This window comes from Pelmatolapia mariae, linkage group LG10_11 (assembly GCF_036321145.2).
Source record: "Pelmatolapia mariae isolate MD_Pm_ZW linkage group LG10_11, Pm_UMD_F_2, whole genome shotgun sequence".
NCBI classification, from domain to species: Eukaryota; Metazoa; Chordata; class Actinopteri; order Cichliformes; family Cichlidae; genus Pelmatolapia; species Pelmatolapia mariae.
Genome location: NC_086236.1, coordinates 35,826,159 through 35,843,290, shown reverse-complemented (window position 1 = coordinate 35,843,290; position 17,132 = coordinate 35,826,159). Strand labels below are relative to the sequence as shown.

At 43.0% G+C, this 17,132-nt stretch overlaps 1 protein-coding gene across 1 annotated transcript in view; it reads left to right on the top strand.

The window, feature by feature from the left end:
• uvrag (UV radiation resistance associated gene) overlaps positions 1 to 16,891 on the top strand; it is a 95,600-nt gene extending 78,709 nt beyond the window's left edge. The window contains exons 14-15 of the mRNA XM_063487353.1: positions 3,194 to 3,285; positions 13,805 to 16,891. Of these exons, the coding sequence (XP_063343423.1) occupies positions 3,194 to 3,285; positions 13,805 to 14,669 (957 nt within the window). The 3' untranslated portion in view covers positions 14,670 to 16,891. The remainder of the gene's footprint in view (positions 1 to 3,193; positions 3,286 to 13,804) is intronic.
• The last annotated feature ends 241 nt before the right edge of the window (positions 16,892 to 17,132 follow it).

The window sequence follows — 17,132 nt, the reverse complement described above, 5'->3', positions numbered from 1 at the left end:
TTTTTGCTTTTAACCTTTTCAAACCGCAACTTGTGTTCACACCGTCCACCTGCCAGGTGGGGTGACAGTACAACATCATCCTGACATGTGGTGCAGAGAACACAGAAAAATGCAGAATTGAACAGATCAGCTCCATCAACGCTGTTATGGGTCCTAATCTGGCTTCAGATGGATATCCTTACAGTTACCACTGGTCTCTGTGTTGTGTCCTGTACAAAGCCTCACTGCTCTCCTGTTGGTTATACAGTGAAACTTATGTCTTTGGGCAAATAATGCATATAAATATAATTTGGGGAATTTTTATCGTGTACGGTATTCTTCGGACCATAAGGTGCACCAGAATATAAGGCGCATTAAGTGAAACAAAACAGTCAGATAAGTCAAACTTTCCTCAACTCATTCTTCTTGCTTCCTCCACTTCCGTACCATTGATTCATTAATGTTGAATTCTCTGCAGCTGCTCTATTCCCATGTTGTTGCAGTATATTAATGACTAACCTCGTATTGTGGATGGATTATCTCAGTTGTTCTCCTGACTGAAGTTTGGTCCGTTTACAGCATCCTGCCATGCAATTGCATTTGTCCCTAACCATCAGGAACCCTCACGTTAACTTTTATCGAGTGGAAAAAATTTAGCGTTCATCCTCCAGCTTCACTGTGTTTATGCTATGCTAACATAGCTGTGTAGCTAGCGATCACGTAGCACATCATTATATACCAGCTAGCCCAACTTCAGTAACCCTACAAACGTCACTGCTGTTTAGTTTTCTGTCTTCATTTATGTTGGAAGTGATAGCAGAGCTGTACGTTTGAATTTGTTTCAGAAATCTCTCAGTCAGAACATGCTATATCATGTTTAGGTGGAAGCTAGCGAGCTAACTTCCTGCTAACTTCTAACTCCGTTAAATCTAATAAATTCTGTTTTCATGGATGCCTGGATGTTAAACTTAATTGTTACACCTGGTAGAGCAGCAACGCTGATCATTTTATTAAAGATGAAAGAATATAGGCTACGTTCACACTGCAGGCGAAAGCGCATCAAATCCGATTTTTTTGACCCTATGCAACCCATATCCGATCATGGTATGACAGTGTGAACGGCACAAATCCGATATTTTCAAATCCGATCTGGGTCACTTTCGTATGTGGTACTGAATCCGATACATATCCGATGTTTCAGAAAGCGACTGCTGTTTGAATGGTCATGTCGCATTAAATCCGTCTTTTACGTCACTGACACGAGACAGACGCCAATTATTAGCGCTGGAGAAGCGCCCGAGAAGACATCGCGAACGCTTCCTGGCCATCCAGTGTAGATGTTTGTGAAACTGTTGGGAAGACAACGCTGGAGAAACGTGAACATTTTATTTGTACTGTATAATCTGCAGATTCTGACCGAAATCGCCTCTAAAACAGCAATAAGGATAATTATTAGGTTATCTACATTATTATGTAAATAACAAAATAACTTAAAGCAAAAATTGGGAAACGTAAAGTCCGAAGTCTTTATATTAAGGGCCATCAGTCAAACAATATTGTTTGCTCTGGGTCTAAACAGAGTGTGTGACATCTTCTTTTGCGCATGCGGGCCGCTTTGAGCGTTCACACTGGAGAGTGTTTGCTGTCGCATTTTATTTGTAGTGTGAACAAGCAGACAAAAAAATCGGATTTGATCAAAAAATCGGAATTGAGCATTAAGACCTGCAGTGTGAACGTAGCCTTAGACAGTTTGTAACTCAGTGATGCCGCAGTGATCGTTTGACTTTGGGACCTGAATAAGACGGAGTTTAGGACCCAGATTCCTCCGCGAGGCTCCTGACTACGGTAGCCGTAATGCTCCGACAATCCATCAAGCGGTGCGGCTTCGTAGCTTAGCAAAGTCGTACTAAAACATTTTTGACAGATTTTTGAGCGCCGTGTACCACAGAAAATCGGTTCGAGGTCAGTAAGCACAACCAGAATTCATACATGAGGCGCACTGATGATTTTTGAGAAAATTAAAGGATTTTTAGTGCAGAAAATACGGCACTCTTTAATTGTGCTATGTAACCACAATCACTTCGCACACTTCATTTAAGAGAGCCCCACAAAAGCACCGGATTGTGAAACCCTAAATGTTAGGTGTGGCTACTGTGCCACTACAGCAAAATTTACCACAAGAAAAAAAAAGCTTGTATGGATGTGTCTGAAGGCCTGCTGACGACCTTGAAAACATCTGTCTCTTCTTTTACTGTAAACAGGTAAATCTAATCTTTGACCTCAGAGGCCTCAACATTTATTTCTCCTTAATTCCTTTTTCAGTTAGGCCGCTTATCCATTAAGTGCTCGTATATCAACGAGCTGCATCTGAGTGCATCCTGAGTGAGTGGACTGTCATAGTCATGTGCGCTTCATCTCTTCACCACAGAAGTGTTTAAAAAAGAAATTTGAGTGGTTGCTGTGGCACCCAAGTGGAAACAAAACAGATGTAAGCCGATGTAGGCAGTGTGTATGTGATAGAGGGGCCTCTGAGATATAAGCTAGACGTGTGGCATGATGCTCCTCTGCTGTTCAGTGATATAGGTTAAATAAACTCCCCGGGACAACTGATGGCTTGCTGTGACATCACTCAACTGTTGGAGGAGATATTTCTGGCACGAGTGCTGGAGGTTCAAGGTGGCCTTGAAACTTTTTCTTTTTTTTTTAAATGTAAGATTTGATTGTATCATCATGAAATAAAGTGCTGTGGCTAAAAGGAGGGGACTGTTCAAGGCCAAATATAGAAGTCAGAGAGAGAGAGAGAGATCATGGGAGAATGTAATGGGCTTTCTAATGTCCTGTCTTTGCCCCGTTTCATCCAGATGTTTCAGTAACGTGTTTGCTGTTTCTTGCCACCCGCATCTCATCTCCTGTCTTTCCACACACTTTACATATTAGCGCACATGCCTGTTATCAGGGAAGACTGCCCACTCTGTGTCCAGATGAGTAATAGTCTGAAGGGGAGAATAGTACTGTGTCATGGTGAAAGAATGCAGACTTCTTCTGTAGGTAATATTTCTATCTCCTGTAAACATGGAGACTGGTCACATGTGTCAGAGTTAAATGCGACGGTGCCGGCCCACCATACGCTACGTGTAAGGTTACATGTGGCTCAGTACAACGTGGTAGGTTGTCAGGAGTTAATGACACAGCATGTGGCTCCCTTGTCTTGCAGCTGAGATATCAACATGGACTGACCACCCCAGACCTGCAGCAGACACTACCCAACCTGAAGAACTTCCTGGAACATGGGCTGATGGTGCGATGGTAAGAATGACGCAGACACTTTCTACAGTGGGTGCTAAAGATGATTCAAAAATCTGCTCTGTATTTGCAGGAGACACATGCAACTTCACACGCAAGCTGTGTTTAGCTAAATTCAAAGTATAGGCCATGCTCCAAGTTAATAGTTTGTAAAGTTTACTAAGCAGGGCAAATGGACATGGACGGTCTCAATCACGCTAACTTTGGAGTAGACTTTCTTGCTGGAGATCCGCTAACAACACACACATTTCTAAACACACAAGCTGCCAATTTACATCAGTAATGACCAGCACATTTTTCAAAGAGCTGAACTATTAGAAGAATCCGTACATTGTGACAAAAGGACAAAGTCTTCAGTCTGACACTTTTCAAGACTCTCACTTACAAACCCTTTTGTCCCTGTTAGTGATTTTAACCATGAAATGGGCTAAAGTAGGCTAATAGTAGCACTGCTGACAAAAACAAACAGACTCTTTAACACTTTAGAATTAGTCAGCTAATCAGCAATAGTGCCATTCATGTTTTGTATCTTAAACCAGCGGTCCCAGGGGTTGGGGACTGCTGGGCCACGGACCAGTACCGGTCCATGAGTCGTTTGGTATTGGGCCGCAAGAGTTGACGCTCGGGTGTGAAATTTATGGTTTTCAGGGTTTTTATCGTTTTTATTGTTAACTTAATTTCCCTGGCTCTTTTCCCACGTGTTATGAATAAATCGTCTTTCTTTTTGGTACCGGTACTGGTTTTATTTTGTTGTATTTATCCGTGACACCTTAAAGGCCGGTCCGTGGCGCAAAAAAGGTTGGGGACTGCTGCCTTAAACAACAGATTAATACAGAATATACAGCGCAGTAGTCGGCACATTAGTAGGAAATGAAAATAAAGATTTGATGCAGCCATTCGTTGCGCTTGGTTTGTCTCATAGACTGTTATTTACAAAAGACTTTCAAAGTGCGTGCTGCTAAAAGAATACTATGTTTTAAGTTATGATGATGTAACGTCCCTGCACATCATCATTCCCCTACATCTAAAAAAAAGGAGTGGGTAATGAGTTTTGCAGCAGCTACTTTGTCTAGTGGAATGCTTAGATCTCTGCTCCAGTCTTATGGCCTGTGAGTAACCCTTTACTAAAACCTGAGAGTTGGTCTCCATCAGACTTCAGCTCCACTTCCCTATAAAAGACAAAGCTGTCTTTGATCTCCTCTCCCAGGGTCAGCAAAGGGGAAAATGTGTATTACACACATTAATTGAATAATCTTTTGTTTTGAAAGGAAAGACGCCATGAAAAGCTCGAGCTCTCAACTCTGTCCCACTCCCAAAAAATCTTCACGGGAAGTGGAAGAGCCCAAAGATAGATGAGATGAAAGCGTGGGTCTGCTAACCCCGAAGCTGTGTGTGCGTGTGCGCGAGCGCATGGAAGGTTTTAAAGAAAGTGGAAGTCTTCTGCAGCGGTTTTCCACAGCCACGCTCTTGTGTGACAACGAGACCACAGTGACAGAGGCGAGAGTTGCTCTGTACTGACTCAGAAGCCATCAGCTGAGTGAAAGAAACTGCCGTTCCCATCATTTTGAGCAGCACTGAGCCACAAACACATGTTACAGATTTATCTGTCATTAGCACTGTCAGAAGATATAGAGCTTCAGCTATGTTGCCGCAGCGATTAGATGGTTCGGCATTTGGAGAAAATACGTACGAACTAGATTGATGTTCACTTTCGTTTCTGTAGAGTAAATATGAAGCAGCCAGCAGCTGATTAGTTTATTTTAGCACAAAGACTGGAAGCGCACTCTGTCTGCCTACAGGCACCTCTGAAGACTAATAATTGATGGCGTGCCACAACACTAAGTCGTTTTTAAACCTCTCGTACATATTGAGCAAAACTATTTTAGTTAAGTTTTGATATTTTGCCATTTAGCTACTCAATACAGCAGAGTACAACAGGAAATTGTAACAGATATTAGACATAAAGAAGATGAAGAAGAAAGTTTAGGACAATAGTTATAGAGTCAAACAAAGGTAACAATTTAATAAGTATATATGTATATATTTAAATGAAACCTACAATGGTATGCTGTCCATGTTTATGTTCTGGGACTCAACTCCACTGGATTTATGTTGGTGTGGGTTCCCAGCCTTACAGGTCATGGTTATCTACGAGTTTCAGAGACGAGTTTGATGGTGTTTCATCCGAGGAGCTTCTTCAGTTCAAAGACCAAATCAGAAACTCAGACATTTACACTGGATCCAGATGAAACCATAGAGCCCTTTGTTGTGGTCTCACTCTTCGCTTGCAGTCCTAAAACTGAGACAGTGGAGACGGTCAGAAAATGACTACAGCAAGACAGCGCCTTAGAAAACAGAATTAGCTTTACCCCCGATCAGATTTGCACACTGTTAGACCTCTGCCTTACAACCAAATATTTTGAATATTCAATTTCAATTTTTCAATTCAATTTTATTTATACAGCGCCAAATCGCAACAACAGTCGCCTCAAGTCGCTTTATATTGTAAGGTAGACCCTACAATAATACATACAGAGAAAAACCCAACAATCAGTGACCCCCTATGAGCAAGCACTTTGGCGACAGTGGGAAGGAAAAACTCCCTTTTAATAGGAAGAAACCTCCGGTAGAACCAGGCTCAGGGAGGGGCGGGGCCATCTGCTGTGATTGGTTGGGGCGAGAGAAGGAAAACAGGATAAATACATGCTGTGGAAATACAATAAAGGCTTCTACAGACAAAAACATGGATGTGCCACGGGCTCCCCAGTGTCACCCACTGTGGCAAACCTTGTGGAAGTGGAAAGTGAGGCTCTTTGCTCTTTTGATGGGACAGTACCTAACCACTGGTACAAATACGTTGATGACAAATCAAAACCCAAGAAATAGAATCCTTCACTGTTCACATCAACTCAGTGAATAGAAACATAAAATTCACCATACAAAGAATAATAGTTTGCCATTTCTGGACTGTGCTGTGTACATTGAGGAGAATGGAAACCTCAATGCTGAAGTTTATCGGAAGCCCACACACGCAGACCAGTATCGACTCTTTGACTCCCACCACTCTCTGGAACACAAACTTGGAGTAATCAGGACTCTGCATCACCGGGCAGAAAACGTCCCCTCTGAGGCAGAAGGGAAAGAAAAGGAACGCATGTAAAGAAAGCTCTTTAAACATGTGGTTATCCCAACTGGGCTTTCATCCAATCAGCAGAGATGCACAGACACCAGCTAGGGTGAGCAGAATGGACGGAACAACATTGGGTCAGTCTTTCGAGGATGCCAATGTTCACATTTTGGACAGAGAAACCAAATAAAAGAAGTCGATTCTGTTCGTCTGGACGTAGTGTTTGTGTTTGCATAGTTGAAGCTAGCACTGCTGGTGAACAGCGGGCTGTGAGGTCAGAAACTGTCTCACAGTGGTTTCCCCTGAAACCTCTGCTGATAATGACCCACACCCGTTTTCACACATTGCCCTATATGATGAGGAACATGATCAATAGTGGGTCGGGGACCCTCTTAAGGAGCAACTCCCACCAGGGCTTAAATACCTCGGACTCTCCACCGAGCTCTTAGAACTGAAGAAGCTTCTCAGATGGGAGCTGAAACGTCTTTGAGAAACCTGAAGAAGTCCACTTTTCTTTCCAAGCTCCTTAGATTTCCATTGGATTTACATTTCACAAAAATCCTTTTAGTTTATTAGTTTCTACTTTTTAGTTTCTTTCTTTGGATTTTCTGCCTCTGCTCTGACTTTCACAAATAGAACCCGGTCCCTGCGAGCACCACAGCCTCCTCTTCCCATTGTGGAATGAATAAAAACAAATTGTAGGCCTCCCAAAAAAATCGTTCCTAAAACTAGATTCATTCTTTAATCATTCCATTAGGTGTTCCACCTAAATTAAGCGCCCCCGGCTAAATAAATGGTTGCTTAAGTAACTTCTGTAGCCTACTGTTACCCGAACCTGCAGTAACTCACAGGAAAAATGAAAATCTTAAAACAGCAAAAAGCAGCTTAGTAACAATGTATATGCCCACTGTCTTGGCTCAAAGTGTAGTCATAAGACAAACGTTCCACTATTTCACTGATGTAATGTTACTTGTATAACTTCTATAAATGGAACAGCCCCGTCTTTTTTGGATTCGCCCAGATGAAAGTCCAGCCTGACACAGGGCTCTGTTGATGAAAGAATCCTCTGTAAAGTGGTGTGAATGAACAAATCTGTCAACTTCTGACTGCTGCTTGAAAAAAGAAACTATCCACCTTTATTGCTCCTTGTACACCAACCGAAACAGCGTGTTCTGAGCAAGAAGAGTAATGTACGTACATGTATGTTTTCAACGTTTTATTTGTTCATTTGTGTTACTTAGTAAGTTGACCAACACATTTTGTCATAAAAGTACAGCTTTGTTAAGACGCACTGCTGCTTTCTATCCACGTCAGTTCCGGTTCTTCTTCCTGCCGGGTTTAAAAAGGCTGAATTCAGATGGAATGCCTGGAGCTGGGACTCGGCTTATGAAATATGGATGTTTGTAAGAGGCTACATGACAGCTGCAGGTAATTTTGCTATATAGCCTGTGAGAGGCAGGCTAATCAGCTGCCTATCCTCCTCTTTGCCACCTTTTTCTTCCTTCCACACATCCAAACAAGAATGATGTGGTGAAGGCTATGACAGAGGGAACTGTTTCCAGAACAGATTTGGAAACATTTCCCTCCTACATATAGAAATAATTCATACCCACACCACGGGTGCATAGTGGGTTCATCTTGGATATTTTATACAGACCGAATGGAAAAGCAGAGTGCGTGTAAGAATCTAAAAGAGCGTATGTCATTTTTATACAGTGGGCTTCGTGATGCTCATCTGGGAAACTGCTGATCATATCTTAATAGATTTCCAAACAGTTCTCTCTCAGAAACACATCATAACATGTCAGAGTATATACAATGCAGCCCTGGTGAAAAATGAGCAGTATAGTTTTTTCTTTTTCTTTTTTCTCCTCTAATCTCGCTGAAGGATGAGAAACAGTGGGAAGATGGTGAATCTATTATCGAGAGGCATATAGAGACAGCACCAGAAACCAGTTCTTTGTAAACTACACAGTCTGTCGACATCAAAGCAAACACGTTCAACATGGTCCCATTTGCCGCTCCACATCCGCTGAGGGCCTGGCAGAAGTTCACAGGGTCCTAATCCCACTCCGGTGCCTGGAAGCAGGGCTACGTACACGTGTGTGGGGGGAGCAAGGTGTGGCAGGGCGCCTAGCCATGCACATTCAACGCCACAGCTGGTGGATGTGAATCTTCCCCAAACCCCACAGTGACTGAAGTTAGCAAAAGGATTTGTGTTGCATGAAGTACACCGAGGGTTGTGATATTTAGACAGCTGCGCTCCTGTCAGTGCAAAAAAAAGGAAGAGAAATTCTTGAGTTATACACCTAAAATAAGCATTTGTAAGGGACGTTAAGCTTGACAGGTTCTCTGTGGAATTGCTGTATTTTTGATCATTCTGAAAGAACTCTAGAACGTTTCCTTTTTCGTGTTCTCCAAGCATCCATTCCTCCTCATTTAGGAATACATTTTCTCTTTCTCTCACCTTTTTTTAAAAGTTGTGATACCTTTTTGTTTTTGTTTTTTAATATCTTACATTCTGACAATATGTAAGATAAATATAAATACCCCTCCCCACCCCGCAGGGTCGTCTGTGGCCCAAACACCTGAGTTTGGCAGCCACTGACCCAACCCAGGCTTTCTATGCATCATAAGTGGGGTTTGTACATGGCCCGTCATAAATAGTAGAGTACTGATGTTTTGAGGGGACTGGATCGCAGGAAGATGATAGCAACATGCATACTGCATACGCAGTATATCAGTGTTGCAGATTTTGTCTTTGTAATTTCTGTAGCACATCAGCACCATTGAGTAGTGCGAGGATGTTCTCAGCTTTTGTTCCACATGCTGTGCTGTGGTCAGTCTCTGTCTTCAAAGGCCAGACAGTCAATAAGAGCCACTCTAATAAAGCAAAAAGAAAACTTAGCTTCCTCCATACCACGTATCAAGTTTTTAGTCATGTTTACTTTAGTCGTTTCACAGGGATTTCCCTAAACCACATCAAACGCACAAGTCTTATCTGCTGTTGTTAGCTTTGGCCCAAAACCTGTGACGCCACAGCAGCATTTGGATATGATCGGGGGCGTGTTGTGAAGCCTGTCAGGGGATTAGACAGTAAAAAGGCTTGACTCACCAAATTCCTGAATCGCCTTGAAATGTGCCAGGTTTGACAACAGCAGTGGAAAGGAAGAGAGAAGGCAAAACGCTTAAGAGGGAAGGCAGCTATTTCTGGCTTGGCAAGTCAAGTTTTCGGCTTGATGATTTAGACAGAGGCCTGTTAGTAGCCTTTATAATGTGTAGTTTGTTTGAGGATGGGGCCCAGTGAGACTTAAATGTCTCCTGTAGGTGAGCAGCTTGTGCTAACTGTGGACAGCATACATTAGGGAGCAACAGGTCTTCTTCCAGTCAGCGTGAAATGTCAAGCTCCTCTTATGAGTCCAAGCTGCACAGAAAGTTTGAGACCTCAAGCCTAGATTACAGCACCTCATCTTCATAAGTGGTGTACACGTGGAGGCCAGTACTCTATATGTACATACTGTATATGTATATTGTGTCGGAAAAGATGGTGTCATCGGTGTTTATACTGTATGTAAAACAATAACAGTTTGTATATACGTTCCAGCAATGCATTCAGTTGGCAGGTTCCTTCACGTGCTGCAGACTACCGAGAATACTGTAAACAATGGAGTCAGAGCTGCATTATGTAATGACAGCACTTCTAAATTACCACCAGCATCATCTTCACTATTATTGGAAAAAGCCCAAAAAAGTATGTGATCTGACTTTGAAATATGTTTAAACAGAGGTAAAGGAGCTCCGAGGCGTGGAAGAATATCTGTGCGTCACCCGCGATTAGTAACTCATCTGACGTTCTCTTACAAAACTGTTGAATTTCAGGTTAACTGTGGTTCTGATATTTTTATATAGTAACTCTAAATGGAAGTACTATAAAGCAGAATTTTGGTTTACTGCACTGCAAAGGTAGTTTACTTCTTACCTGAAGTACATCTTCATATACTACAGACCTAGAGATCAGTGTCTACTAACCAAACAGACAATAACACCCCATTCCTGGAAATTCCTTCTGCCCTCTGTGCACAGACAGCAGGGTCTAGAGTTTTTAGAGAGGATCTAAACTCTGTCTCCCCCCCCCTGTGAGTACCAGTAATAGATACACATTCATAGACGCAGCTTCCTTCCAAGTCTTATCTATGTTTGTGATTGGTCAGATGCTCCTAACACCACTCCTTCTATGTGAAAACACTCATAATAAGCTCTGGATCTATTTAACAACACATAATTATCCTGTGCTGCTTACTATAAGCACTTGGCATTATTTAAATATGACCACTTTAAGTTCCGGCTTTTCCAGACAACTTTAGGAAGTGTTTTCATGGCATGATTAATCGACACACATTCTCACATATGGTCATACATATTTAACCTAATTGCCAGTATTAAATAGCACGAAATAGCTATAACAGTTAAAATGTTTCACGAAAAGAAAAATGTATTCCTGCTCGTAGGTTCTCTTGGCTGGCTTCCTCCCCGACACACCCAGTCTCCTCTGTTGCTAATACTCTGCCGCACAATTTGACACAAGTAATGACAGTAATAGGAGCCTAACCTTGAAACTGAGTGGAACAAAGTAACACGGTCCAAATACAAAATTCCTCATTCTGTAAAAGACTGTATGGTGACCGTGTGATTTTATGCCAGTGTCAATAATGCATTGTTCTCTGGCATAGATGAAATCGGAGCAGGCAGGTTAAATGGTGAGCCAGCTGGAGGGAGGAGTGGAAGAAAATAAGCGATACTAATTAAAGTCAGAGGCTTCTAATCAGCCACTGCCGAACAGACATCAATCGGTCAAACTAGAAAACATAGTAATCGTTTACTAGCTTTATATAAATGATGCGCGGAAATCTTCAGATTTTTACTCAGTCTTCTTCATTTTCCAAATGTGCATTACAATTCAGTCTGAACAACATTTTCCAATTACTTAAATGGAAAATGACTTCTCACGGCATCTGTCTTTATGTGTTTCCACTGGTTCAGGTTTTGAATCTTTTTTTGAACTGGCTTCCAAGAAGGCCATGATGGTTCCATTTGGAAAGTTACAGATAAGTGTTTGAGATGGCAAATCATTCAGCTTCTCGCTCTGTTCCTTCTTCTTATTGATGTTTCCAGAAAATTAGGTGGTAAAGAGCACATTGTTTCCAATTTGCCCAAATACGCTTTGCCTCAGGACTGACCATGTGCCTGTTGGAGGAGAGCAGTTGTAGCAGATGATGTGTTTTGGTTGACCTGTACTGCCAAGTAAAGCAGAGCCTAGCTCCTGCAGACCACACTTGGGAGGAACTCTTTCAGTGGATAACGTCATTACCTCTTCCCTTTATTGTTTTCTAAACCTGGCCTTGTTCAACGATCCAACGTGTACATCTCCACGTAAGCCTCCAATTAGCTTAAATGTGAGCCATGAGGGACAGTATCTCCAGGTTGTTACAATAAGCAGTTTCATACTGGAGCTTCAGACTGTGAATGTTTCTCATTTACTGCATCACAGGCACTTTGAAGTTTGACACGTTTCTCTTAAAACTAGACGAGCTTCTCCACTCTGCTTAGCGAGGTGTCCTGCCCGTGAACCCTGTCAGGACCACCCTGGCAGGGTGCCTGAGAGGGTCAGACCCAAGGTCCTTTTTACAAGCTGTCATGGGTTTGGTGGTGAAACTGTCCATCAGACTTTTGGGTAACGCACGTGTCAGCCAGTGCTGTCATTACTGATGTCAAATGTTACAAAGAAGACTTCCTCGGTGAGTGTCAGCAACAGGAAAACTTTAATAAGGACGTCTGTTACGACTGCATGTCTGACTGATCAGAGATTTGCCCTCGATTCACAGGAAGGCCCTGCTTCAGCTTTAACCCCGGCTTTTCTGCACCAGAATGGTCATTTTAAGCAGAGTATACGTGGCCTTGGCTATCGGAAGAAGCGGCGAGGCGCCTGTTTAAATAGATTGATGGCTCCAGTTCATGGGCGGGGCGATCCGAAGACTGTTATCTGTGATGGAAGAAAATGTCTGACATACTTGGGTCGGCGCCTGCTGTGCTTTTTCCAGCAAGCAGAAGTTGAATGTATAGTGCTCTCACAGACTGCACAAATGTTTTCTGAATGGTGTGAGGAGACGTGATCTACAAAGAGCTGCAGCTGCTGCTCTCCTGGACCAGGGGAAAGTCTTCTTAGGATTTCCCACTTTCTTCTGTTGGCTGCAGAATTGATCTTTGATCTGTTACAAATACGAACAATATGTTATAACAGATTTTAACAAACTGTGTCAGTGTAAAACCGTCTTTTGACATTGAAAAATACTGTTTGGATTTATTAAAGAGGAGCAATGATAAAAGTTCAGGACTGAAAGTTGTGGTGTCATTTGATTCTTCCATAACTATATGCTTTACTTGTGGCATTAGATTGCTCACTTCATCATCAGGTCAGCTCATTCATAATCCTCTGCTTTGGGAGATTGCACCGGTCATTGTTGAATTGACCTGACTGCATATATGTTAACAAAATTGTGTGTTGTTAGTTGATGGCCTGCAGACGTTTTCATTGACAATATCACATTTATGCAACTTCACTCTAAAATGCCCTGCTTACTATAAATGTGGCCAGAGGTTTACAGTACATATAGTCATGGTCATTCTTTTTCCAGGTTTCCTACAACAGGCTTGAAAAAATAGGCTGCAATTTTTCAACGAGGTCAGGCCCTCCAACAAGCTTAATGTTGGCCTTTTTCACTTATCTGAAGGTGACAGTTTCTTCCACAGCATAGAAAAGTGGTGACACATCCAATTAACATGTACTTGCATGCAGTTATTTGATCTAATGATCTTGGAATCAGCAGTTGTTTAGAAACTTGTGCAAATCATTCATTCTTCTTAGATCTCCTGATCTTGGTCAATCCACGTGCTGTCAAACAAATCCCTTTGATGCTTGCTGGCAAGGAGAAACTGCAAATCAGTCATGATCACTAAAAACGGGTTGAGAGGCCTTGGTATTGGTTAAATTAGCTTTGGTTAAATGCTTGAACCTCCAGCACAAGTGCTAAAAAGATTTGAGTGAGTGTATGTGTAGGCCTGTGTACTTTTGACCGTGTGTGGATCAGAGAAAATGAATCCAAAGTCAAGCAGTTGTTGTCATTAAAGGTGTACAGTGTACAATTATTCCTCCCTGGAAAAAGATCCGTTCAAAGAAATCGTTACCATGACATTCACACCAATGATGAGTGCATGTAAAAATCTGAGCACAGCTCTATATTTTATCTTAAATTTGGTACCGTTATATAGAGAGGCACTTTGTTATTGTAGCTTTTTAAATGTCTTTGCTTATTCGATATCTCTCTTTACTCCTTACAGTGACCAACATCATGTCTCTAGCTCCATCCCAGTGCCCACCAAGTCTCAGCTTGGTGTGTCTGCAGCTTCCGAGCTGGCCTATCCCTGCCACACCAGCTCCCCAGACCGAGGCCTGAGGAACAGAGCGAGTTCAGAGGCTGAAGCAGAGCTTAAATACAAGCCAACAACACCTCCACCCAGCTACAATACAGCCATCAGTGAGGGAAAGTCCCAGGTTGGCCTGGCACCGCCTTCGCCTTCACCGTCACCATCACCATCACCCACACACCTGTCATCCTCCCTTGATCCAAGCAAGGCCCCACTTGACCTCTCCACAAATACAGAAACCAATGTGGAGGAAGAGCAGAAGGAAGAGAAGCAGGAGGCTAGAGGCACAGCGGTGGAGGCAGAAGGACGTAAAACTGCTGAACGAGAGAGCGAAAGACATAAAGAGAACAAGAGTGATGAGATGGGGGAGAACCCATCCAGCAGCTCAATGGCACCAAACTCTTCTGCAGTGCAGGACACTGATGAAGAAACGATGCCCGCTGCCCAGCACACAGGTGCCATGAATGGCTCTTTAGTATTAGAACAGGCGCCCATCAGCCTGATCCCAGAGCTGCGCTGCTCAGTGGAACAAGCTGAGGAGATCATGGGCACAGAGGCCACTGGTTTAGGTCTGGGGATGGGGTTGGGATTAGCAGATGAAGCCCGGCTGGATGACTACCGTTGCATCCCCGTAGACCACGCCGTAGCTGTGGAGTGTGATGAACAAGTGCTGGGAGAGCTGGACATGGCTGGCTTCGAGGAGTTTTCCAGGCGAATCTATGCACTGAATGAGAACATGTCCAGTTTTCGTCGGCCACGCAAGAACTCTGAGAAGTAAGGCAGAGGACCCGAGGAGAGACGAAGGCAGGAAACTTGCACAGATGCTTTTGGAAAAAATGTGAGGCAGGGCATGCGAGACTTGGAGGATATGTGTGGCGCTCGCTCCTTAACCATAGCATAAAAACATCGTAGGAGCTCTTCTGGAAAAACAACCAATTTGCACTTATTGTAAACATTTCCATAATAAACCTTTAAATAAGAAGCAGTTGAAAGTGCAAGTACTGGGACAACAAGCAGTGCTCTTACTGTTCATGCAAACTTTAATATATTTTCCAAACAGATTGAAAACAGTGTTAAGACCTTTTAGATTCACAGAAGGATTTAGCCTCAGTTTAAGTAATCCCCCCTCTGTTGTTCCAGTAAACGGGACCATTACAGTAAAATAGCGCTCAGCCTTGACCTTGCCTCGTTTTAGATCCACAGCCAGAGTGCAGCTCAGTACCTCCACAGCTCCCTCCTGATCACTCTGCTAGTCTTTTGAATTAGTGCGGTTTTTCTTTTTGAGAGTCGGATGTCCCAGTAATTCCACCTTTGACTGTACAAGCAAATGTTAAAATGCTTCCCGAGCCTTCATTCAGGGTGTATGACAGTGGGCACTTGCAGGAGGGAGTACTTGGAAGTAAGTGTGTGATTGTGCACACACCTCACATCAGCATTTCACCATAGTCACACAATCACAGTTGGAGTAATCCCACCAATGACCCCGAGGACACGGCAGTATTCTGCTACCACAGAGCGAGGTGGGAGCTGGAACCCGTAGCCCAGTCAGAGACTTGTTAACTGTGACACGCTGCATCTCCTCGGCTTCGACAGGCCGACCCACTCGTCATTCTCCTCACGGGCTCGAGTTTCTCCTTCAGGTCTTAAATGAGGATCTTAAGAGTGGCAGGTTGAAGCTCTCAGATCTTGGCAGGGATACGGTGTCTTTTTTTTCTCAGCTTTTACCTTTTAAGTTTATCGTACCACATCGGCATAAATTTAATGACATGTCCGCTGATTCTTACATTCAGTAGACCAAAACCTGTCATTGCGTGTCCATCGTCTGTTGGAATGTCACTCAGGCTTACTTCTAACTGTTAATAACGAGTGTCTCAATCCCACCGTCTGTGATTCAGCGTCTGCCTGCTCCCAATGCTTTCTTGCACTGGTATTCAGTTTTTGCATTATTTATGTCTCTCAGCAACTGTGTGTGCAAAGAAATCAATATTTAGTTTGAATTCACTCATGAATGTTGTCAAATGTAGTAGACTGATGTCATAACCAGTATCCGGGTCCAGACTTGGACAGCTGCTTTGCACCGCTGGCCTTGATGAAGATGGACTTTCCACTGGCGGCGCACGTCGTGTTTCCGATGCAGTACCGTGTTTGCTGATTGTTGGGATTTATTGTATTTAAAACTAAAAGGTGAACCATATTAGAGCATTTCCATAACCATACAGTTCAGTAAGTGACCATGTACATATACTTTTGTATGGAGATTTTTTGGGGGCGTTATTAAAGACTTGCGGTCCAATGGCATGGGTGTATGTATCCCATTTAAGAGTCGTCTGTTTGCATTTGTTTGGAATATTTCCTATCAAAAGTAGAAACACCAGTAATTCTGTCTCAAGCATCTCATTCACACACAGAAGCATTCACACTTCAATGGAAGTGTTTGGGGAAACTGGAGCCACCAACTTTCCAGTTGCACAACTGCCCTGAGCTAACATGGGAATGCTAAGAGATTCCAAAGATTGTCCATCCATCAAAATCCCCATGAAGCGATTTGTAATAATCCCTTTGCAGCTGACACTGGACACTAGTGGGCATAAACTGACTGACACAATCTTGGTTTTCCTCGTCCACATCTAAGCACCAGAACTGAGTTTTTGAACATTTTCTCCCTGGAGGTGTTTTTCTCTGCTTTCAGTGACCTCAAACACAGTTCACATGTAGACAAAAGGCCAACATGCACAGCCAAAGCTGTTTACCAAAATACCCGTGTAGGTGCTGACGGTATAATTATTTACCACACCAGCATGTAGAGGTCAGTGGGTTTCCTTCACTCCCACTGCTAGTTGCCTCAGAGTGACAGTAAATTTAAAGGTCTCTACACACGGAGCTCGATGGGTAAAAAAACCCAACAGAAATTCCCAAATTTTCCAGATGTGACTTTGTTGTATAATGTATATACAGACCGAGCTTCTTGTGATTTTGCAAGAAAATTGCAAAAAAGGGTGTTTTGTATTGCAGCCGCTTTTGTCCATATTTCAGGATGTCGGGGGGGCAGTTTGAGCTCTTATTAGCAGAGTTGGAGGCAGAGAAATCATTTCAGGGACGGCTGACCCAGAGCAGCGTCTAGCTGTGTGTCTGAGGTAAAATAGGATTATTTTACTGTTTGTATGTTCAGTACCGGTGCGCTTTGTGAGCAACAAGTGGTCTGGTCTGGCTCATTAGCATGCCAAAAATCCAAAAAGTAAAT